Genomic DNA, 24,260 nt, shown 5'->3' with positions numbered 1-24,260 from the left:
CCCCAGCAGCCCGTCCGAGCGGGCCCCGGGGGTGACCCCGGCCCCCGCCGCCCCCCGACGGCTGCTCGCGTGTTCCCCGGCCGGGCGCCCCCCGCAAGGACGGCGGAGCGCGAGGCCCCGGCCTGGCCCTGCAGGCGGTTTTAGAGGGTTAGTCCGGCCCTGCAGACGGGGGGGGGGGGGGCCCCTTCGGTTTGGTAAATCACTGTTGCAAAATATTTAGACTTCCCGCTGAGCAGCCCCGTTTGGTGATGAACTTCAGCAAAGTTCAAGTTTTTCTTTTCGGTGCGAGGTCCCGAGCTGGCAGCGTGCGGGCGGGCTGCCTTCTGGCAGAGCGCAGCTCCTTCCCCTTGGCGCTGAGGGAAATCTGAACTGCGGGAAACACGGGCCAAGAAAGGGTGAAAGTGACTGCGAGAACCCCGAACGTAACAAAAGGCATCTCGTACTGCCGGTTATTGCCGCATGATTATTTAAAATGTGCTCCCGTGGTCGTGTCGGTGGTGAAAGGAGAAAACGGGCTTTCTGCGCTGGGAGGCTCGTAATGGCTTTTGTGAAACATCGCTCGGTCTACCCGCGTCTAGCGCGCAGGCCACGAAACCGTGACGGCGTGCGGGGTGGAAAACTTGGGGCCGAGCGACAGCGTTTCCCCGTCGCTGCGAGCGGGGCAAAAGGAAGTTTCTTGTATTTTCCTCTTGGAAAAAATTGCTGTTTAATTATTTCGGTTTCCCTGGTCGGTGTCTGCATTTAATTCTTGTCTTTCAAGCGTTTTTTTTTTTTCTTTTAAATAAGTGTTTTGTTTCTGCTGTATTTATTTAAATCTGTAATTCTGGAGGAAAAAAAAGCTCAGAGAGTCTGAATGAAGATGAATTTTGCCTTCCGTTGCTCACCCAGGTGACTGGGAGCACAAGGATTTCTCCCCCACCCTCCCGCCTTGTTCCATGCCGATTCAAACCGAGTTGTTTTAAATGGGGCAATTTGTGAATGTATTTGTAAAAAAAAAAAAAAAAAAAAAACCAACCCAAAAAGCACCTCCTGCCGAATCCGCTACTTTTTTTCTTTCTTCCTTTTTGATTGGTGAAAGTTAAACCAGCCACAGAAACCTTCCTTTCGCTGAAGTAAGCGCAGCCACGGCTGGACTTGAAGGAACCGTAGCGACGTTCGCGTTATTCGTTAGGCGGTTCTAGCCGTGTCCGTTGCCTTTAGATTTTGTCTTTTCTGTGCTTTGGGTAAAACAGACCTTTCTTTGTCCATCTTGTGTACCTGCGGAGAGAGAAGCCCATGCAGGTATGCAAACGTGACCCGCGTCTCCTCCTGCGCCCCTGGGTAGCAGGCAGCGAGCGGGCAAGCGCGTAGCAGAATAGACGGGAAAACGTTGCTGCTGGCGAGGGGAGCCCTTTCCGCCCTCCAAACTGGAGACGTTTTCTCCCCCTCCAGCTGCGGGAAGGCTCCGAGGGGAACCTTTAATAGAGAACTTCTTATTTTCCAGTCCGCTTCCTGACAGCATGAATGGGCTCCTCAGTCTAGAGGACAGCTCTGGTGACATTTCCACGTTTTATTAGGGTTCCCGACCGCGTTTCAGCGAGGAGCGCCGTGGGAGGGAGCGCGGCGCGTGGGGGCCGCTCGGGCGTCTGCCCGGGCACCGGGCCGCTCGGCTCGCCGGCGCGTCACCTACGCAGCCTGTCCGTAGCCGCCTACAGACCGCTGCGGGACTGAGGGGGTGTTAGAAAGCCTCCTACCAGCTGCGTTTATCCAGCCCTCGCCTCTGCTCTCGGCGGAATAAGCAGAATTTAAAAGCGTCGCGTTTCCTTCAGGGTCGCACGCGCGCTGCTCGCCCGAAGTTCGGCGAGCCCGTCCTTTTGTGCTTGCGCCGCTGCAGCGCCTTCTGCGCGGGTTGGTTGCGTTGCATATGGATTTTATTATCTCCCTCGCATTTTTGTGGGGGATTGTAAGAGGGACGGGTTTTTTTTTTTTTTTTTCCCCCATTGCTAAGTTTTTGGTTACAGTTTCTGTTCCTTCCCAGCTTCCACAGTTTGGGCTCTTTTCTTTTGTTCTCTTAAATGCCAAACATGTGCACGGGCCCTCGCCAAGGCGGAGAGGACGGGGCTTTAACGCGGGGTACGCGGCTGATCCAACTGCAGCATCGAGACTGCTGGGGACGGTATCGCTGGGCGTTCGGGGTCAGCGCGTGCGATTTGGCGCCCGAGGGCTCCCGCAGGAGCGCCGGGAGCCAAAAACGCTCCCCGGGGCGCCGGTGCCCGTGCCGCAGGAGCCCCCGGGCCGAGGCTCGCGCGCCCGGCCCGCCGCGGGGCTGCGCTGGGCGCTGCAGAGCAGGGAGCGGGGAACTTGGCCTCTGAAAGAGGTGGGATTTTTCTCCTCCTTTTTTATTTTTGTTTTTTCCCCCACATCTGACGTTGGGAAAGGAAATATTTTCGAGGGAAAAAAATAGGGCAAAGGGAATAAAAAATGATGCAAGGAAAGAGCAAACGATAGTTTGTGGATTTGAGCAGGCACTTCAGCAGCATTCGGGTCCGGGATGTGACCCGAATTTTCCCCGCTGTGGTAGCGTCCCGTGCTGTAATCCGCTCTGTGCGTGCGTGCAGGTCTCGGGGATTCAAGGCAGTTTACTAGCCGTTACAAATACAGAAATTGCCATTGAATTTTCTCCATTTTCCTTTTAAACCTAGCAGTGTTCTCATTTATTTATCTCTGGAGTTACTAGAAGACTGTTTCATCCTTAAAAAAAAGAACAATAATCTGTATGTGCCTCTTCTGGTCCCTTGTTTTCCTTTGTGTTTTTTTCCCCACCACCTCATTTAGTAAGGGAGAAATCAGAAGGGGTCAAAAAAAAAAAAAAAAGAGAGGGGGGGAAAAATGCCCTATGCTTGTTTAAACCTGCATGTCTGATTTGGCGAGAAATATTTTTCTTCAATTTCGTATTGCAGTGCGTACTCTATCCAAGGCAGTAATAAATCTCGTGGTCAGTGTGATTTGTCCAGATGAGAATAATTCTGTATTTGATAACTGAGCCCAAATTAGAAGTAAGTGGTGCGCTGGGACGCTGTAGTTGGCCTGTTCCGGGGAGATATTTAGCTACTCGCTACGGGTGTCGAGGATTGGTGGGTTTTTTTTTTTTTTTTTAAAAGGTCTGGTAAGCGTTGGGGAGAGGTCGCGCGGGTTTTGTTGGGCCTGACCCGCGGGGTAGCCCGGAAAGGGCCGGAGCGGAGCGAGCGTGCGCGGGATGCTCGGCCTGCGTGCCCGCCTGGGACCGCGCGGAGGTCCGGTGGGCGCCCGCCGCGGGGCTGCCGGCCGGGTTTGGGACCCGCCGCCTTTCTCCGCTCGGCCCGCGGCCGCCTGGCGGGCAGGTGGTAGCGGCTCGGGAAGGACGGTTTCCCGGCAGCCGCCCGCTCGGATGTCGATATAGAGCGAAACGTGCAAAGTATTAGGTATTTCCCCCCCTCTATTTACAGCACAGATACAACCGCTGTAAGCGGTCTAGATTTTACCCGTGGCCTATATTTAACTGTGAAGTCACTTCTGTGCCTCGGAAAGCTTATTTTCTGATTTTTTTTTTTTAATTATTTTTATTTTTATTCTTTCTTTCTGGTTTTGTGAGCGCACCTGGGATTTCTGCCGTGCGTCCTCTGTGCTGCCCGCTTCGGGAGGCCGGAGGAAGGGCTGGCGGCGGGGGGGTTTGCCGAGGCGGGGGGCCGGCGACGCCGCGGGACGGCAGCGCCGAACTTTCGGCGGGGGTTTCGGGGGCCGAGCCGGGGGGTTTCCTCCTGCGTTCCCGCCCGCTGGAGCAAAAGCCGCGGGGAAGGCGACCGTTTGCACCGCGGGCGGGTTGCTGCGTCGGAGGCGCCTGCGGCGAGCCTGAGCCCGGCCCGGCCGCGTGCGGACGGACGGACGGATGGACGCGCGGACGGACGGACGGACGCGCTCGTCTTTGCAGGGGGAGCTGGGCGCTGCAGGGGGCAGGCCGAGCGGGGAGGTTTGGCCGTGCTCACGCCGGCGCTGGGGAGGGTCGAGGCCACCCCCCCCCCCGGGTTGGGAAGGGACCTTTCGGGAAGGCAGCTTTCGGTTGAGCATCGCGCTGGGGCTTCGCGCCAGCTGGTCCGAGAAACGCGCCCCGGCCACCCCGCGTGGCGCCGGCTCGGGCGGTTTCCGCGTCGCTGCTGCAGCCGGATTCCCCCCTCCGGCGGGCGAAGGCTGTTTCGGGCGCCGCCGCCGCCCTGCTCCCCTCGGCCCCGGGCAGCATCTGCTCGGTTAGCTCCGTCCGGGTTTCGCGTGCGCTATTCTCCCTTTGCAACCCTTCCCGCCCCTCTTCTGCAGAGCCGCCTTGGCCCCGCCAGGCTCTGGAGCGACCACCGGCCCCAGCGTCTCCGACACGCTTTCCTTCCTCTCCCCGTTTCTTTCTGGGGTTTGCAGTTACCTTCCCTCCTGGCCGCCCGCGAGGTCCCCAAGCGCGCCGGGGCGCAGCGCGGCTCCCCGCAGGCTACCTGCTCCCCTGCCCCCCGTCTCACCCCAAAAGCCGAGACATCCAAAGGAGCAGCGGCGAGGACGAGGGGGAGAGAGGCGCTTCCAGAAACCGCTGGAAAGCTGTGAAAGTACTCTCTTTTTTACATGGGATTTTGCACAGACGCATAAATACACACGCATGCACAAACATTGCTGCACCCACCCACGCAGAGGGTCTCTGCGCGGAGGAAGGAGCACATGGCTGCAACCATCTGTGTGTCAGACACGTATAGTAATCTACCTGTAGCCTGATAGATATAAATAGATCTGCTTTTGCATCTCGGTAAACACAGATCTTGGGTATAATCGCGCACATCTCTCTGCACCGCTCCGTCGATGTACATAGGCGTGCAAAATCCCCGTGCGTTGGGAGCTACGGCTATTTGTATCAATACGTGCATAAATTTGACACAGTTCATCTGCCGGGTTGTCTATAAAATTGCAGCAATTGTTCCTTAAATAGCTCTTCATTTCTCATAGCGAAAATTTCAGTTCTTTTGTGTTAGATATTAATCATGACTTTGAGAGGCTTTATTTTTATCCGAGGTGTTTTTCCCCAGTTGGGGCAGAGATCTTGCCCTGCTTCATTGGATTTAATGGGATTTACGAAGGCAATCAGATCTTAGAGTTGTTACCTTCAGCCCCTAATAGGAGTTTAATTTTTTTTCCCTTTGCCACAAGCCATCTAAGACCGATGTGTTCCCAGCCCAAAGTTCTGCCGTTTTCACGCGCTTAGAGCGTAATGTAAAATCAAGACATACCCTAAGCTAAATAACCTGACCCATTTTTGCTTCCGTTAGTGAAAGGTGCTTCCAAAAATGCAAACCCTTGGGGTCATCGCTGTGTCCCGGGGCAGCCAAAGACAAAGGCGTCTTAAAAACGGCGAGCGCGAGCAGCGGTATTTGCCGGACGAACTCCGGAGGCGTCTCCAAGACCAGCGACGCTCTCAGAAACGGGGCTTGCGTTGGGATGCAAAGTCGGGATGCAAACTCGGCCGGCGCCTTCCGCGGCGTGGGAAGCCGTCTCCGGCCGGCGCGGTGCACGGCGCCGGTGGAAACCTGCGACGAAACGCCCGGCGCGCAGCAGCCGGGAGCGGAGCAGCAGGGGAGGAGGCCGTCGGGCCGCCCGCCGCCGCGTGCCCCCGGCCGCCCGCCCGCCCGCGCGGGGCTCCTCTCCGCCGGCTTATGTATTTATTTATTTATTTCCTCTCTCCTCCTCTCCCCGCTTTGCTTGTTGATGCTGCTGTGGCTGGGCTGCTAAATAGCTTCCCATTGTTGGAGAGCTAATTACCTCTTAATGAGGCTCCTTACTCAAAAGCCAAGGAGGAGTGGAGATGTGTGGTGGGCTTTTTTTTCCTTTTTCTTCTCTCCAGGCCCATGAGGGAAAAGCGCCGGTGGGGGAAGGCGGCCGGGCAGAGGAGGCGGCCGGGAGGGCTCGGGGTCAGCGGACCCTCGCCGGCCTCCGCGGCCCACGGGGGAGGCCGAGCTCGCAACCGCGGATCTTTTTTTTTTTTTATTTGCTTCCTTGGTTTAGTTGCAATGAAAAACGTGCGGCGGTGGCGTTGCCTGCCCTGGGTTCGCAGCCGTCCGGAGGCTGCGGAGCTTAGTCCCAACGGGTGGCCGGGTCCAGCTTTGCAGAAAGTCCCTATCGAGCCCAGGTAAAGCCGCCAAGAAGTGGAGCAAGACGGTGGGGCGCGCGCGGGTCTGCGCCAAAGAGCGCGTCGGAGCGGTCCCCTCAGCCGGGGAACCTCCGCGGCAAGGCGAGCAACCTTTACAGCATCTTTCCCTGTGCTGGTTTGCTTTCCTAGTTACTTGCAGGAACTTCGTTGGGGCTCGTGAGGTTACGCGCCGCGTGGGTGCCCTTGGTTTGCGTTTGGGGCAAACCGGACGGGCGAAGCCTGGCAGGAATCGGCTCGTTCGGACCGTGTCCCGGCTGGGGTCTCCGGGACGCGCGAGAGTCCTCCGGCAACGCTTGGGTCTGCGTTAGCCCGTTCGTCCGTCCTCTGCCCGCGCTCGGCTCGGGCGGCCGCTCCGTGCGGGGCGGACGGCGTCGAGGGTCCCTGCTGCCCCCTGCCACCGCCTGCTCCACCTCAAGCCCAGCAGGTCCGGCCCTTTCCGTGGAGGCACGAGAGGCGCCGGCCTCGAGCCCGAGACGGCAGGGTCGTCCGCGCGGTCCCAGCCTGCCCCCCGCACCCAGGGCTCTGCCCGCCGCCGGGGACCCCTCCCCGTCCCCACCGAAGCGGGGGCTTCCCCGAGCTGGGGCAGGACCTTTCCAAGGCGCTGCTCTCCCCTCCGGTCCCGGCGGCCGGGGGAGCTCCCCGCGTCCCTGGCCCGGCGAACGGGCGGGGGGATGCTCGGGAGGGGGCCCGCGGCGCTCTGCCTGTATTGACCGCAGGCAGCGATTTACGCGCCGCGAAGCAGGGTGATGGGCGTCACGCGGCCAATCAGCGCCGGAGCCGCGCTCTCCTTTCCTGGCCCCGCTCAGACCCCTCTGACGTTTCCCTCCGGGTCATTAGTGGAGGGAAGAGGGATGCAGAGAGAGAAATGGAGGTTAAGACTTCTTTTCTTTCCCCTTTTGAATTTTTCCGCCTCCTGCGTTTGCTTCCCGAGACGCCGGTGTCGGAGCAGAGGCGGCGGAAAGCGCCGGCGCCGAGCGCGTCCCGGCTGCCGCGTGATGCGCCGGGGCAGCGTCGGTCGCGGGACGCCCTCCTCTCCCGAGGCCCTTTCGGCGCGTTAGCCCTTCCTTAGGTACCGATTCTCTTCCCGTCTTGGTGGTTTTTTTTCCTGGCCTTTCCATCCTTTTTCCTAGATGCTCTGCATCCTTTTTTTTAATTTTTTTCTTCTCTCCTCCATTTTGGGGATTTTTGTTTGTTTTTCGTAGCCCCGATGTGCACGCGTACGCGTTGGCGTGAGCGCCCTTGTGCGTGTGCCTGGGATTGCCTGTGCTGACCGTCCGGACTTGTGTTTGGACCAGGCTCAGCTGGTCTTCGGGCGCCCGCCGGAGCCTGCGCGGGTATCCTGTAGCTATTTCCACTGAGCGCTGCGACAGCATTACCGGCATCCACAGAATTTAAAACCATTACTCAAAACTTTTTATTGGGATACAAGAAATGCCTTTCTTTAAGCTTCTTCCCCACGCAACCCTGAAATCCCCCCGAGAATTAAACTTTTTTTATTTCAGATCTTTTGTACAAAACATAAATCTCTCTTGGTTTTATTTTCCAGGCAGCCTGGCGTTAGCTGCCTCCTGTTATTGCAGGATATGGCAAAAGGGCAAATAAATTGCAAAGGAGGTTTGTAACAACTGGAGATGGAAAAGACCTATTAGATCACCTAGTCTGTTCCTTCTTCTGATGCCTCCGAATTGTCTCCTCCGTATATTTTATTAGCGTGTCATTCAGCCTAATTTCAGTGGAAATATTTGCTGTTTCCCCTGATATATCTGAAACCAAATTCTGTAGGATTTTTTCCTGCAGAAGAGGAGAAATTATTTGTATCGGTTTATTTTCTCTTTAGCATTACACGGAGAGCAAAACTCTCCCATGTGCTAGGAAACAGATAAAGTGTTTAGACAGCAAATACAAATATTTCTGAGCACTCAGCCCAGCTACAGATATTTCTCCCTGTCCTCCAGCAGGATTTCTTACTGTGTCTTCTAGTGGGTTTTTATTTGGGCTGGTTTGAATTTTTTTTTCTTTCAAAAAGCCCTATTTATATTGGCAATAAAATAAAATCGGCCAAGCCTGACCCTGTAGAGAACTTGAGAAATCCCAATTCTTCCTTTTTTCCAATCCCCTTTCCACTGAGAAAGAGCTCCTGGACCTCGCGCCCCGCACCAAATCCAACTGCAACGGGATTATTCCAGCGAAGCCCGCGGGGGCCTTGGCGGCGGGAGGAGCGGCGACGGGGCGCGGGTTGGCGGCGGCGGGTCCCCGCGGGTGGACGGGGTGACGGTCCTGCCGCCCTGCGCCTGCCCGACGGGGAGGAACGAGCCGGGGCGTCCCGCGGAGCCGGCCCAGAGGAGCGGGAGAGCTCTGCGCGCCTGAGACCTGCTGCAGCCTTGCTTCCCGCGCCTGCGTCCCTGTCGATCGCTGGGGCGTTTTGGCATCGGCCGTCCAAAAGCTGTCCAAAAGCTGTGTTTTCTTCTCCCCCCGCTAGCCCCGAACTAACGCCGCCGAGCGTTCGGCAGCGACCCTCGCGGTGCACCGGGGGCCCCGGGGCTGTTTGCGCCTGCCCGCGCTGGGCACGTCCCCGGGTGGCGCGCGGGGCTCCCGCGGGAAGAGCTCGGCCGGGCGTCTCGGGCCGCCCGGACAGGTCCGAGCGACGCGGCTAAGCCGGCTGCCGAAACGCCAAGAGATATCGGGCGCGGGGGAGGCTGTTTCCCAGCCAGCTCGATAATCCCAATTATTATCTGGTTTCTAGATCAGGATTCTTATTAAACTTGGCACCGCTGGATTTGCCGTTCCGGCCGCCTGCCTCGGCGAAGGGCTTGGAAGGGATTTATCTCCCATGGATTCAGGAAGGAAATTGAGTGGAAAAACGCGGGGCGGTGCCCCCCAGGAATGCGTGGTATGTGGGAACGAGCAGCAGAAGACCTGCTGGGGGCCTGGGGCGAGGGGAAACGGAGAGGGGGGACGCGAGGGAGAGGGATGCCTGAATGGGGGCCGAGGGTGTCCGTCCTTTGAAGTGACAATGGATGTCGGTCCAGCGATAAAGTGGGAGGAAAAGGCTTAAAAACGCGCGCACGGGAGGGATGGGGCGGCGTGCGCGGGTAGCTCCGTGCCCGATTCCCGCCGCCCTCGCTTGCGGCAGCCGTGCAAGGCTGTCGGGGCAGAACCGGGCTGCGGAGAGCCAGGTCCTCGGTGCCTGTGGCTCTGTCCCCGCGGCCGGCTGTCCGGCCGTCCGTCCGAGCAGCCCGGTCCGCGTGTCCGCACGCTGCTCCGTGGGCGCGGAGCTTCGCGGCGCGCGTCTGCGTGCTGCACCGGGGGCAGGTACCTCCGTAACCCAGGACGGGCGGTTTGCTTCAAACTGATTTTAAAACGGTAAATTAAAATGCATACGTTTTTGCTGGAGAGTTGTTATTTTCCCCTTGCTCTAAAATTCAAGCGAGCTATTATCAGCTTTCCCTTTCACACAAAGGATGTCAGCTTTTTTCTTTTCTCTATATTAGGGCTTTCTAGCTTTAATTTTCCTGCTTCACGTCACAAACGTTCTTCCTTGCTTTTGCTAACTGACGTTTCATCTTGTATTCCACCACCCCCCCCATTTTAATTTATTTTTTTCAAAATAATTTGCTAGGCTTACGGTAGCGGGGAGGGCAGCGGAGACCTGCCCCGCGCCCACGGCCGCCGCCAGCCCCCCGGGCAGGCGCGTTTTTGCGCCCCTGCGGCGAGCCCGTCGCCTTGCCGGGGGGGGGGGGGACCAGAGATGCTCAAGAAAACGCGCCAAGTCGGCGTTTTTCCACGTCGCCTTGGCTCTCCGGACGCCAACCCGCGCTTCCCACCCGCGGCCAGCCGGGGTTTGCGCCGGCGCGGGCGGGAGGTGCCGGGCCGCGGCGGGGGCTCCATGCCGGAGCCGGCGGCGGCCCGGGGACGAGGGCGCGCTGAGCGACGGGGCGTCGAATCCAGGCGGCCGCGTGCCGGCGTTGGAGTTGGCCCCGCGCTGCTCCCGGCGCTGCTGCTGGCCGGCGGAAGCACCCTCGGCTCCTGCCCGCCCGGCCCGGCCCGGATCCCGTCCTGGGGAGCAACGGTGGCAATTTCTCCTCTTTCCACCTTCTTCCTTCCCCGCTGGTTTCTCCCCTTTGATTTTTTTTTTTTTTCACCCCCCCCCGCTAGCTCCTCTCTATCCGATTTCCTTCATTTGGAAAAGCCCACAAAACCCGTAACGCTGCGTTTTCCTCTCCCTGTGACGCGTTTCCCCTGCCGCCCTCGCGCGGCCCCGTTGCGGGGTGGCTGCTGCCCGTCCAGGGCAGGGAGAGCGTTTTGGGGAGCGAGCTGGGCGCTGTGGCCCCGCGGCGGGGGGAGCTGGACCAGGGGAGGACGGGGCTCTGAGCGAGGCTCCGAAATCCTTTATTCCAGGAAATTATTGTTCCCCCCCCGCCCAGCCTTGAGAGGTCGGGTTATGCCCGGGGCGGCCGCGGGCTTTGGCGTGCGGTGTCCGGCTTGAAAAGCCGCCGGCCGCTCTCCGTGCTGGGTTCCCCAGCCGGGAGGGAGCGTGCGCTGCGGCGAGGCCGCTTTGCCGAGGCCCCGCTGCACCTTTCTAAACGCTCGTTTCCATTTATCGACCCCCCCGTTGCCTGCGGCCCGCCCTGGACCCTTGACTCTCGCCGCTTCCTTCCCGCGCTGGCTCCTCGGGCTCTGCGGCGTCCCGGCGCCCCGGCGCCCGATCTCTGCCCCGCATTAGAAGACAGGGCACGTCCAGGTCTAAAATCTTTATTTGTTAAATTTTTTTGCCTTGGCGGACTTCTCCCTAGCGTCGCAACGCGAGGTAGGACCGGGGCCGGCGGACGGCGCCTGGCGCAGCTCGCGGCAGCCGGAGCCTGGACTCCGGAGAAGATTTTAAAGCTGGTTAATAAAAGCAATAAAATGTTATGATTTATTATTAACTAAAATAGAAAGCTTTTGGATGAGTTGGAGGGCTACTCGCGTGGTTAACACGCTGAGCTGGGAGTCTGAATTCTGGATCCTATTTCCAGCTCGCTGCGCGGAGACAAACCGCTCCCCCTCCGCGAGCCTCAGTTTCTCCGCTGTCAGGGCGAGGGGTCGTCGCCCCGGGCTGAATTAAGCAGTGAAAATACGCGGGGCGCGCGGAGGGACGGAGGGGGCCGCGGCTCGGCCAGCGGGGGCGGGAGCCGGACCCTCCCCGGGTCCGCGCGGCTCCGAGCGGGGGACGGCGGCTGCAGCCCGGGGGGGGCCGCGGCCCCGTTTGCCCGTGCCCCGTCCCGGCGCCGCTCTGGCTTTCGCAGGCTCGGACGGGACCCTCGGGGATGCTGCCGGGGGGAAGCGTTAACGCTCTAATTAGCGGGCGGAAATCTCAAAGCGGGAAGGGTGCCCGGGAAGCGCCTGCGCCTCGCGCACAGCCGCTGGGGTCCGGCCTGGGACGGGGGGCGGGTGGGGAGCCAAGGGCAGCCCGCTAGGTGGCTTTTCATTTTTAAAAACATTTTCATATTTGTTTCACCTTGTAAATCATCCCGAGCGAGCTGGCTGGTAAAGGGAGGATTTATGGGCCCAGGTGTAGCGGCAAAGAGATGAACTCTGTTTCTGGTGACCGAACGGTTTTAATGTTTTTATAGCGATGGCGTTGCAGAAGTGATTTTGTTTAAGTGAGAGGTCTCTCCCGGCTGTAAATCCCTCCCCGGCCGGGCACGGAGGCCCCGGCGCCCAGGGAGGATGTGGCAGGAATAGGAATCAGGCCCGGGGGGGAGCCGTGGGCCCGGCGGGGAACCCGCTCCCGAAAAGAGCGGAAAGGACACGGGTCGAGTCCGGCAACGGCGCCCGCCGCTTGGCGAGGGTCCGGCCGAGTCCCCTGAGCTCCGCTGCCAGTCGCTCCAACGTCTCGCTGCCCCGCTCGCGCGGCTGGAAACCCGCAGGGCTTGGGGGGCGCCCGGAGCTGCGGGGTGAGGAGGGGGCGGAGGAGGAAGCGGGCCGCGGCAGAGCTGGAGGTTCCCGCCGGCCGGCGGGCGCTCCCTCGGCTGCCGGGGCCCCTGGCTCCTGGGCGACTGGTTGGAAAAGATAGAAAAGTCATATGTTAAAATAAGGGGTGTATTGAATCAATCAGTCGGTCCCCGGAGAGGCTGAGCCAGCCGGCCGGCCTCGGGAGCAGGAGCGCCGCCAGCCGAGCCGCCTCCCCGCCCGGCCCGGCGCGCCAAAACCACGTGCCTTAGCCCCAAATCCCTCCCTGCAGCGAACGGCGGCTCCGCAGGCGGCTGGGGCAGGAGGGCGCTCGCCCCCCTCCTCGGTTAGGGGTCAAAGAAAGTATTTTCTAGCTGGGGACGGACGGAAGTGAGCCTTTCTGCGGGTGCCCTGGGGATTTGGGCAGGGAGGCGCGGGCTGGGTGTCCGGCGGGGGCGACCGCCGGCGCCGGGTGGCCTGGAGGGGCATCACCCCGCCGTCCCGTCCCCGCCGGGCGCCCGAGGAGCTCGGCATCCCCTCCTGGTGCCGGCGGCTTCCCGGCTCTAAACCTGAGAACAGAGCGGAGGAGCCGGGGCGCGCGCTGGGGGGGCTCGGGGCTGGCGCGGACGAGGCCCCGGGGGCGGTTTGGTGCCCGGCGCGGCGCAGGCAGCGCTGCAGCGAGGGGAAGCTTTATGGCTGTAGTTAAAGCGACTTTATGATATCGTATCTGAACAACTGCCTGCTATTATCCGGATCGATGCGACGTGATCGAGGCAGCGGCTGATAATCCAGCCGGGCCTCTAATCGCTCTTAAACCACGCGGGGACTTTTTTCGATTTGAAAACAGAAAGAGATAAATAAATCCTTCCGGGTTTTCTGTTTTAATTCTTGGTGGGACTCCCCGTTTGGCCGGGCGGGGATTGGGGCGCCGCTCGCCCCCGCAGGGGCCCTCCGCGCCCGTCGGGCCGCGGTCCCGGGCGAGAGCGGGAGCAGCGCCCTTGGGCGAGTCGCCGCAGCTGCGAAACGAGGACAGCGGTACCTTTCCCACCTCGCCGAGGGGCTGGGAGGCTTAATTAGTTAATGTCGGTAAAGTGCTTTGAGGATTAATTAATACTGTGACTCTCCTTTTTGGCCGATGGTAGAACGCCGGTTAAACGTCCGTGCGTTGTGACCCGCTAAAGGCAGCCGGGCGAGGGGCGCCGGCGCGCAGCATCCCCCGGGGCCGGGCGCATCCGGAGGGGTCCCCGCCGCCGGCCGCGAGAAGGGAGCGCCCACCCGCCTTTCCCCGGCGGAGAGAAGCTGCTGCAAACGCACCTGCCCGGGAAGCTGCTGGCAGGCGGGAGAGGGCGTTTTCCGGTGTCTTGATTCCCGTATGCCATTAGTCAGGTCGTTTCCTCCGAGGTGACTTCTCAGCAGCGCCTCTGCTGCCTCCCGCGCCGCGGCCGCTCCGGAGGGTCTCCGCTGGCGGGGTTTCGCTGCCATCAGCCCTGTCTTTGGCGGGCAGAAACCGAGGGGCAGGCGTGAGAGCAGCAGAGGCCTGGCCGCGCGCCGCGGGCGCCGGGCCGCGCTCTGCCGGCCCTTTGCCGCCGCGCCGCTGACTTCTGCTGGCAAAGCACGCGGCGCGCGCGGCCGGGAGCATCCGCTGGGCGTGCGGCCGGGCGCCGCGGGTCTGCCGCGAGGCCCCGCCGAAGCAGCGCCTTTTTACCACTTCGGAAACGGGCGATTTCCCAGGGGGGCCTGGCGGGGAGGAGGCTTGCACGGGCCCCGGTCTCGGGCTCCCCGGCCGGGGCTGCGCCGCGGAGCGAGGAGGAGGAGGAGGGAGGCCGGCCGGGACCCACGCCGAGCCGGCTGCCGGTGCCAGCGCCAGACTGCCCCGGGAAAAGAGGAAGGCGGCTGCTGGGTGAGCAGAGGTGGCACCAGGAGAAGGGAGAGGCTTTGCCCGGCCGGCGGAGCGGGAGGCGGGAGAGGTTGGCGCCCCGGTGCCGCTTCCAGCGAGGCCGGCGTGCGGTGAGCGCGCTGGGTCTCCAGCCCCGTTCTGCCGAGGGGGTCGGCGGGGTTTGAGGCAGGACGGCGTTTGGCGGCAGCGTCCCCGCTGCTCCGCGCAGTTAATAACGTCCCGACAATTAAACTGGGACTAATGCAACGATCAAAACAACACGCTGTCCTTCTGCAGCGTGCTGCATCCCACAAGCTCAGAGGCGTTTAAAAACCCGCTTAAACCCCGATCCTGCCGCCGGATCGGCACGGGGTGGGGGGGGGGACTGGTGTCTCCGTTGGCCGCTGAACTGGGATCTGGGTTTTCGTCCCCGTTAGTCTCTGTGCCTTTCTCAAAGTGCGACTGGCCCCAGTCTCCCCCAGTGGAGAGACTGGTTTGCAAACTGTGAGATTTTCAATAATACAAAATGCAGGAGTGGTTTCATTTTTCTTCTTTCTAGAGTTGTTTCCTCTCCAGGGGTTTCTTTTCAAGCTTTTCTCCATGATGCAAAGACTCGAAGTGCATTTGTTTAAGGTAGCTGAGATTCCCACGTCACTGCAGGACTTGGAAGCTCAGGTGGGCTTCAGACAGCCCGAGGGGGGTTACACTGAGGTTTTCTGGTTGGGTCCCCGGCGGAGAGGGACCTGCAGCTCTGCCCTTGCGGCCCGGCCGGAGGATGCTCGCGTCTGGCGGGGTCGAGGCGTCGGACCCCAGCGCCTCTCGGAGCCTCGGGCCGGGCCTTTGCTGGCTGCGGCTTTTCCCGTGGCAGGATGAGCGGGGCTGGGGCCCGTGCAGCAAAGGGGGGCGAGGGGAGCGGTGCCGGGAGCAGGCGGGGGGGCACCTCCCTGGCAGCCCGCGCCGGCGTGCCGTTCGCGTTCGGCTGGAGCCGAGCCGGGAGTGATGGAGAGCAGCCCTTTGCTCGGCTCAGCAGACATACAAAATAACCCTCGAAACCCCTCGTGGGTGGGGGTGACGCTGTGTTTGCCGAGGAGGAAGCGCTGGGGCAGGGACGTGGCCGCGAGCGGAGCAGCACCGAGGGCAGAAATCAGCCGCTCTCTTCCTTCAAATCAGGCGGAAAACTCGGGGGTCCGGGCTACCCATCCCCCGTTTTCCTCCAGCCAACCTGTGCCGCTCCGGGGCTGCTGCGAGGCCTGAAGGCGATCCCCGGTCACGGCAGCAGGCCGATCACCGTTGACGTTGCAACGCGCCCGGGGATCGTCCTGTCGGAGGGGAAGTCGGAGAGGCAGAAAAGGCACCGGGGGAAGGCAGCAAACGGCTGCTGGGCCCGGCTGCAGCCGCCGGCCGGTCCCGGCCCCCTGCAAGCGCGGGGGAGAAAGGTGTCCCCGGGGCTAGCGCGGGGGAAAGGGCGAAGGACGGAGGGGTGGGAGCAGGGCCGAGCGCGGACGGAGGCGGAGAGGGCGCGCGGGGCAAGCGGTTTCCGGCACGTGGCGGCGGGGCAACGATACGGCTGCGATGCTGCTCGGCGCGCGGGGAAGGGCCGGCACCCGCCATGCCCCCGGCCGGACGGCGCAGCCCCAGCCCCGCGGCCGCCCCGGCGAGCTGCCCGCGCCGCTCGCAGCCGGCGTCAGGTTGACCTTGAAGCGGGCTGGAAGAGCCCTGCGGGTATCGCGCGAGGAGGGGCTGCGGCACGGCATGGCACAGTGCGTGGCACGGCATGGTGCACGGCGTATGGCACGGCACACGGCACGGCATGGCACATGGTGCACGGCACAGCACACGGCACACGGCACGGCATGGCACATGGTGCACGGCACACGGCATGGCATGGTGCACGGTGCATGGCACGGCACGGCGCACGGCACGGCATGGTGCATAGCGCATGGTGCACGGCACGGCACGGTGCACGGCACAGCACACGGCACGGCATGGTGCACGGCACAGCACATGGCACGGCATGGTGCACGGCACGGCACACGGCACGGCATGGCACATGGTGCACGGCACACAGCACGGTGCACAGCATGGTGCACGGCACAGCACATGGCACGGCATGGTGCACGGTGCACGGCACAGTGCACGACACGGCACAGCGCACGGCACACAGCACGGTGCACAGCATGGTGCACGGCACAGCACATGGCACGGCATGGTGCACAGCGCATGGCACAGCGCATGGCATGGCACGGCACAGCGCACGGCACACAGCACGGCGCACAGCATGGTGCATGGCACAGCACATGGCACGGCATGGTGCACGGTGCACGGCACAGTGCACGACACGGCACAGCGCACGGCACACAGCACGGTGCACAGCATGGTGCATGGCACAGCACATGGCACGGCATGGTGCACGGCGCATGGCACAGCGCATGGCACGGCACGGCACAGCGCACGGCACACAGCACGGTGCACAGCATGGTGCATGGCACAGCACATGGCACGGCATGGTGCACAGCGCATGGCACAGCGCATGGCACGGCACGGCACAGCGCACGGCACACAGCACGGTGCACAGCATGGTGCATGGCACAGCACATGGCATGGCATGGTGCACAGCGCATGGCACAGCGCATGGCACGGCACGGCACAGCGCACGGCACACAGCACGGTGCACAGCATGGTGCATGGCACAGCACATGGCACGGCATGGTGCACGGCATGGCACATGGCACGGCACGGCACAGCGCACGGCACACAGCACGGTGCACAGCATGGTGCATGGCACAGCGCATGGCACACGGCACGGTGCATGGCACAGCATGGCCCATGGCACGGCACAGCACCCCGGTTCGGTCACTGATGCCCTTTCTCCGCTCCCGCTCGTTGCAGAAGGAAACGCCGGCGCCTGGGGGACGGCGGCTGCCGGAGGGGCAGGGACGGGGGGACGGAGGGGCGGCCGAGGGGCCGGTTGGCGGACGCCCCGGGGACCCGCCGTCCTCCCTCGGGGCAGGGGCGGGGACGGAGGGGGCCGTGCCGCCCGGCGCGGGGGGCTGCGGCTGCCCTCGGCCCGCGCGGAGCAGCGAGGGCCGGGCGGGAGCCGGTTCGCCCGTGGCGTTCGACGCCTCCTGCGCGCCCCGCCTGGGCGAGCCCTGCTCGTCCGGCCCCAGAAACGCCTCCTCCGCCCGCTCCCTCCGGAAAACACTTTATCCCTTCGGAAACCTTCGAAAGCGCCGTTTCTGCCCGTGCTGCCGGGCTCCCGCAGAGCGCCCTGGCCCCCAGCGCCCCCCCTTCCCCGCGAGCGTCGCCCCCCCGCCGCGGCCTCTCCTGCCTCTTTCCCTTCCTGAACCCCGTCCCCTTTCGCCTGCCACCCCCCCTGCCTTTTTTTTTTTTTTTCTCTTTCCCTCTTAAAAAAGTGTGCAGGGAAGGGGAGAGATTTTAACCTTCTGCCTGGAACCAATTAAAAAGGTCTTTCCACCGAGACGAAAGTGCTCGTGCACCTTTGTGCGCTGCTAACGGGTGGAAGAAAGCAGAGGCGGCCTTTGAAGGGGGAGCTGGAGGTCTCTCCGCTGGGACCCCTCCAGGCTTTCAAAGCCGGTGTTATTTCTTTATTTTTAAATAGCCAAATTAAAGCGACTCCTGCTTCCTTTGCTCCCTCTTAGCAAATCGTGCCGCGAGCACGTGGCCGCGGCGAGCCGTGGCTGGGGAGAGCGGGGCCGGGGGCGGCGGGCGCCAGCGCCCCGCTCCTGCCGCTCCGGTGGGGAAGGACGGGGGCGGCCCGGGCCGTTTTGGGGGAGAACGGGGTCTCGGCCGAGCTCGGCCCTGGCTCGTCCGTGGGCGCCGTGCTGCCGGGCCTGCCCGAGCCGGGGCCGGGGCCGCGGCACGCCAGCACCCCGCCGGGCCGGCGGCTTGGACCGGAGCCTTTCCCTTCTCCTCGGCTCGCCCCAGCACGCCGCCGCCTTGAACTCAAGCAGCCGAACGGATGAGTGGGTTTCTTCAAAGGGACCCCCCTCAAGACCCCTTCCCCCCCGCCCCGACGCCGCGGACCTCTCCCCACCTCCTTAAGACTGCGGTGAAAAGGCGACCAGAACAAAGCACAGGAAGGATTTAAGGTGGTTTCCGCACGGACCTGAATGCGGGATTGTTCAATGGAAGAGAAGGTTCTCGCGCGCCGGGCGCTTTCATCCCTGCGCGGGCCGGAGGGGGACGATCTGCCTCCCCGGCATCCCCCCCAGCCCCCATGCTCTTTATTCTTTCTCTCTTTTTTTTTTTATATAGTCTCAGATTTATTTTTCCACAGTATAATTCTGAAAGACAGCGGAGTATGAATTATTCATTGACCCCTAACTGCCTTTGCATACAATCCTGGCCGGGGGAGAGTGGCCGTGTCGAATGCATTTGTGCGTAGAGCTGGGCCCAAAACGAATTGCAATCGATTTTGGAAGTTTGGTGGGCGCGTTCTGTGAATTTCGGGCAAGGGGCGGGGGGCTGCAGCGTTTGGGGAGAGGAGCGGGACAAGGCCTGAGAAGTTTCGGGGTTGGGGGGGGGGGAATTATTGCCCAGGAATCGCCCTTCTCCCTCGCGCTGGTTTTGTGCCCCCGGGACGGTTTTAGTCCCTTCCCCAAGATGCGCGGGGGCAGGAGCGGGTTGGCCTGAAGGGCTTGGGCGAGAGAGGGAGCGCGGGGCCGCCGGGGGCCTCCTCTGCCTCCGAAGCGCCCGTCGCGTCCCGCTCCGAGGAGTTTGGTCAAGGGCGACTGCTGGGGAGCGAACGCTTCCGCCTGGTGCAAATTCCTCTCGGGCGGAAAGTGGGGGGGGGGGAAAAACCCCAAAAAAGCCTTTTTACTAAATTTCTTCTGTTCTTAGATGATCCTTTCGCCTGACTTGAAACGTGAAGCGTTGCCGACAAGGGGGAGGCATTCCCCGAGGAGCGGGGGGAGCGCTGCCTGGCGTCCCGGCGCTCCGCTCTCCCTCCTGCTGCCGCCCGCCGCCGAAGGTCCCGGCCGAAAGCTGCCCGGGGAAGAGGCCCCTTCCCGGGGGGGGGGGGGGGGAGGGAGCACCTTTGGGAAGGATTTAATCTGATTAGTCTCTGAGTGAATGGACAAAGCGAAAAGACTTAAACCGCGGTGAAAGGAGCTGGGGGGGGGGGCTGGGGTGCCATTGTGCCCTGTGAAGTGGAGACCCCCATAGATCACGCCAAATTAGGTCAAATTTGGCTGGGGGAAGGAAGGAAGGGAAGAGAGGAGGGGGGAAGGTTAAAAAAAAAAAAAAAAAGGAGGGGACAGGCAAAGAAATAAGTGCGTTCGTCGGCCCCGTGACCCCCCTGCCTCCCTCCATCCGTGGAGCACCCTCCATCGCCGTCCTGCTCCGCCTTTGCCACCTCCGTTAACTGATCGCATCGAGAGGAGCGGCGCCCCCCGAGCCAGGCTGCGGCCGAGGGGGAGAAGCCAGCGCGGCTCCCGGCAGCAGGCGAGCCGGGGGCTGCTGGCCGGGGGCCGGAGCCGCGGCTCTGGCTCGCACGCGGGGCCGGGCAGCGGGCGCCCGGGTGCAAAAGGCGGCATCCCTCGGCGGCATGCCCCGGCTCGGCAGGGGCTGGGGCGCGCGGGGTCCCCGCGCAGCGGCTGCAACCGGGGCGTCCGGGGTGGGGGGGGCGCGCGGCGTCGCCGGCTCCCGCAGCCCGCGCGGGCCGGGCCCCCTCCTCGCGCAGCCGGAGACCGGCAGCTCCCCGGTGCTGGGAGGAGGCTCGAGAAGGTGCCGAGACCTCCTGTGCCAGGCGGCTGGGCCGGGGCCGCCGGCGATCGCCCCTGCCCCTGCGCGCCTGCCGAGCTCGCTGGTGGTGCCTCCAGGCTGAACCAGGGGCTGCTCGGGGGGCTGCGCCCCTCGTTCTCCCCGGCTCTCCTATCCCTCTGCTCCCCTCCCTCCCGCAGGACTTCCCAGCCGCCTTTCGTTATTGTCTATCGTATTGATCCTTTCCCTGATCAATGCGCGTTTGCAGTGGGGCTGAGGAGGGGGCGGGGGGCGGGGAAGGAGTGAGAAATGGCTTTTCGAAGCGCCTTGAATGGGTGCCAGCATCGATCACCCAGAGAGGAGCAGAGGCTCGCCGGAGATCAATTAGGCCAGTCATTAGCCATGCCCGAAAGTGAGCGGTAAGTCTTGTTCGTGTGCTGAAGGGAGAGCAAAAAGGAAAGTTTGAGGCTGGCTGGGCTGGGGCTGGACGCTGACGTCGGGCGAAATCTGGCCGGGAAGGCCGCGGGGATGGAGGCTCTTCCCGTTGCGCAGCCCTCCGGCAGGGCTGCAGATCGCAGCCTGCTCGTGGGGGCCTTGCGACAGCCTTGGTGGCATCCCGGGGTGTATGAGCATCGCGGCCCGGGGCACGCGCCGTCCTGCCGCGGCTGCAGGGACGGCCCTGAGCATCGTGGTCTGGGACATGCGCTGTCCTGCCGCGGCTGCAGGGACAGTCGTGAGCATTGTGGTGCAAGGCGCTCGCTGTCCTGCCGCGGCTGCAGGGACAGTCGTGAGCATCGTGGTCCAGGGCGCACAACACCCTGCCGTGGCTGCAGGGATGGCCGTGGGCATCGTGGTCCAGGGCGCACAACACCCTGCCGTGGCTGCAGGGATGGCCATGGGCATCGTGGTCCAGGGCGCACAACACCCTGCCGTGGCTGCAGGGATGGCCGTGGGCATCGTGGTCCAGGGCGCACAGCACCCTGCCGTGGCTGCAGGGATGGCCGTGGGCATCGTGGTCCAGGGCGCACAACACCCTGCCGTGGCTGCAGGGATGGCCGTGGGCATCGTGGTCCAGGGCACACAACACCCTGCCGTGGCTGCAGGGATGGCCGTGGGCATCGTGGTCCAGGGAGCACGCCATCCTGCCATGGGTGCAGGGACGGCCGTGAGCATTGCGGTCTGGGACACGCGCCATCCTGCCGCGGCTGCAGGGACGGCCATGGGCATCGTGGTCCAGGGAGCACGCCATCCTGCCACATCTGCAGGGACAGCCCTGAGCATCGTGGTCTGGGACACACATTGTCCTGCCGCGGCTGCAGGGACGGCCGTGAGCATCGTGGTCTGGGGTGCATGCCATCCTGCCACATCTGCAGGGACAGCCCTGAGCATGGCGGTCTGGGACACGCGCTGCCCTGCCGCGGCTGCAGGGACGGCCGTGAGCATGGTGGTCCAGGGTGCAGAGCACCCTGCCGCGGTGGCAGATCGCGGTCCGGGGCGCACGCCGTCCTGCCGCGGTCCCCGGCGGTCCCGGAGCGGGGGGTCAGCGCTGCTGCCCTGGGGGCAGCTGCACGGCAGTGCTAATCCACTCGGTCGATAGCGTTTATGAAGCACTTTGGAAGCCGTCTGGGCGGACGGATCTATATCTGCGAGCGGGAAGTACCTGCGCGCGGCGGCGGCGGCGGGATGGGGAGGGGGCCGCCGCGCCGCGGCCGCCGGCACGCGTCCGTCCCGGCTTAGCGGGAGGCTCCGCGCGGGTCGGGGCTGGAGGTGCGCGGAGGGGCGGCGGGTTGGCAGCGTCATCGTCCCTCCCACGCTGCGGCCGGTGGCACGCGAGGGGCAGCGACGGGACAGCTGCCGCCTCCTGCTCCCCTCCGGCCGCGGAGAGCCGGGGCTGCCAGAATGGGTGAAAACAGGAGAAGCTGAACCCCGGGTCTTTGGGCAGGGGAGTGGGACCGTGCCGCCTTGTATTTTTAAGGGTTGGAGCCCTTGGGTTAGGAGAGAAATAACGCGGGGCGGGTACCGTCTGCGACAGCGGCCTCTGCCCGGGAGCTGCAGCTTCTAAGAAACAGAAAATAAGGAGGGTTTCAAAAAAAAAAAAACAAAATTTCTCCGATTACATCTGGTGAAGTGACAAATCTGCCAGGCAGGTGATTACTCTGTGTGCGGACGTGCTGAACACAGATGCCGATAGGATTAAAGGGGAAGGGGGAGGCGGGGGAAACTCGCCCTGTTAAACCAACACCTGATAAAAGAATAAACCAGCCGGAGGAAGAAATTGCCCGCGCTGCCAAGGTCGTGCGCTCCGGGTGCCCGGGCCGGGCGCGGGGAGGGGGCCTTTCCCAGCGCTCGCCCGCCAGCCGGCCGGCAAAAAGCCAGCGGTGCCGGGGGCTGCCGGCCCGGCGGCCCCCGCCTCGCCGAAGCGCCCCTCGTACCCGGCATGCCCTCGGCTCGCTGCTTCCTTTCCAGGCACGTCCCGGGCATCCCCTCGGGACGGCGCAGAAAATTAACAGCAGTTCAGATCTGAGGAACTTTATGACACGTGTATGATAGGACTGAACCAGGGCGTAATTGAATGACGGATGAGCTTCCAAGAGCCACATTTCCAGGGAGTAATGAAAAATAGAACTGATATTGACTGAAGGAGCTTTAACCGGCTGCTCTGCGCCGAGCGGGATGAGCAGGCTGCCGGCAGGGGGAATGCATCAATACAGCAAGTAATAGCTCGGTTATTATAACGCTGAACATGTCATTCAGGCCTAACCAGAGAACACTAGCTATTAACTAGCCTTAAACCGGAGGGGCGAGCGGGAGGCCAAGCTGGGAGCTCCCGCTAATTATTTTACTTTTGTTCCAGGCTCCTTAGCGTCTTCCCGCGCCGTCGCGCCGGCGGAGGGTCCAGCGCGGGAGGCGTCGCCGCGAGCGGCCTCGGTGCGGCGCGTTCGGGTCGGGCGCGGGCTGCGCGAGAGGCCGGGGCGGGGGGCGCAGAGCGGGGACGGAGGCGGCCGCCGGTTTCCGGCCTGGGCGGAGGCGCGCGAGGCTGCCGGAGGAGCGGCGTGGCCGGCAGCGACGACGAGAGCCCTGCTGCTTTCCGCCTTGCCGCCAGCAGCGAGCTCGTGCACGGCCACCGCCTGGATTCGGGGTCCTGCCCCCGACCCCGGCGGGACGTCGACGCTGCTTTTTGCCTCCCGCTGCCGCGGGCTCGGGGCTGAAACACCGCGTGCCGGGCCCCCTTCCCTCCCTCCGGCGCGGCCGCGGCGAGGCGGGCGCGCGGCACGGCTTGGATGTGGGCTCGCAGCTTGCCCGCGGACCCCCGAGGGGTAATGAAAGCCTGTGGGGAGAGTATCGAGTGAACCTAAATGGATTTTCTCCATTAAGGCAGACCTCTATCACGCGGTTATCAGCTCCTCGGGGCGGCGGGCTGGCGCAGCGAAGCCCCCGCCGCCGCCGCGCAGCCCGCTCGGAGGCGCCCGGCTGGCGCCCGCCCCGCGCCCCCTGCTTCGCCCCTCGTCGGGGCGCCGCCGGCCGGGGAGCATCGCTCCGGGCTCCCGGCTCGGCTCCTGCCTCCGCGGCCGGCCCCGTGGGTCGTGCCGAGCGCGGCCTCTCGCCCCCCGGCCGCCCCCGGGCTGCAGAGCCGCGTGCCGGCGAGGGCGACCGGCCTCGTGCCTCCGCCGCTACCTGCTTGGCAAAGCCGGAGTTCATCGTTAGCCAGGAAATAATTAATTGCTGGGCAGACAAAAGGCACCGCTCCCCCCCCCCCCCGCCGTGGGACCCCGTCAAAGGGAGCTGTCAGGGGCCGGCGTGATAAACTACGGCGCTTTTGGCTGCGCCGCCCGTCGGCCTCGGGGCTGGGAAGAGGCGTCGCGCGTCCTCCTTTGGATTCGGGGTCCCCGCGTGCCCGGGGCGGGCGGCCGCCTCCCGCGCGGCCTCGCTCCTCTCCCTCCCTCCCGAGCAAGTTACCGCGGGCGCGCTTGTCGGCAAACACGTTCCCAAACCGCTCCCGCCGCTGGCGTGAAATTTCCTTCGAATTAAAGCGTTGCAAGGTTAAAAAGTCACCGGCGAAACGCGCTGCCCCCCCCCCCACCTCCCCCAGTGAGCGGCTGCGACAAAAACGCCTCGTGCAAATAAAGCGGCAGCCGACGAAGGAATGGGAAACGAACAGCGGCGCGAGGCAGGGGAGAGCAACTGCCGGGCGCCGCTGGGAGCTGCTCCGCTCCGGAGCGGATGCACCTTTCCGCCGGCGCCGCCGGCTCGCGAAGCAGAGCGCGTCCCGCGTCCCGCGTCCGGCTGGGGGGCGGTTAGCGGGCGGGGGGGGGGATGGAGAAGATGCTCCGGCGGTGCCAGCCGTGCTGCGGGCCCGGGCCGCGGCGGCGGGGGAAACCGAGGCACGCAGCGGGCCGTCGCCCTGCCCGGGCTCGCAGCCTCCGCGCGCCCGTCCTGGCTTGGGGCAGCCCCCAGCGGGCTCCCTGCTCTCCCTTTCGCCGCCTCGGCCCTGCCCTTCCCGGCCGTCCGGCCGCCTTCCCCCTGCCTCCCCCGAGACCCTCT

General features: G+C 63.5%; 1 protein-coding gene across 5 annotated transcripts in view; it reads left to right on the top strand.

Moving 5' to 3' along the window:
- EFNA2 (ephrin A2) overlaps positions 1 to 24,260 on the top strand; it is a 42,077-nt gene that overhangs the window by 495 nt on the left and 17,322 nt on the right. The window contains exon 1 of one of the 5 annotated variants that reach the window (XM_068919671.1): positions 6,050 to 6,169. The exons of the other annotated variants lie outside the window; for them this stretch is intronic. Coding sequence (XP_068775772.1) covers positions 6,051 to 6,169 — 119 coding nt within the window. The 5' untranslated portion in view covers position 6,050. Of the gene's footprint in view, positions 1 to 6,049; positions 6,170 to 24,260 lie in introns of those variants that run through there. 5 annotated transcript variants of the gene reach the window in all.

Source organism: Struthio camelus, chromosome 26 (assembly GCF_040807025.1).
Source record: "Struthio camelus isolate bStrCam1 chromosome 26, bStrCam1.hap1, whole genome shotgun sequence".
Classification (NCBI taxonomy): Eukaryota; Metazoa; Chordata; class Aves; order Struthioniformes; family Struthionidae; genus Struthio; species Struthio camelus.
The sequence above is the reverse complement of the archived record's forward strand: the minus strand, read 5'-3'. Positions and strand labels throughout refer to the sequence as shown.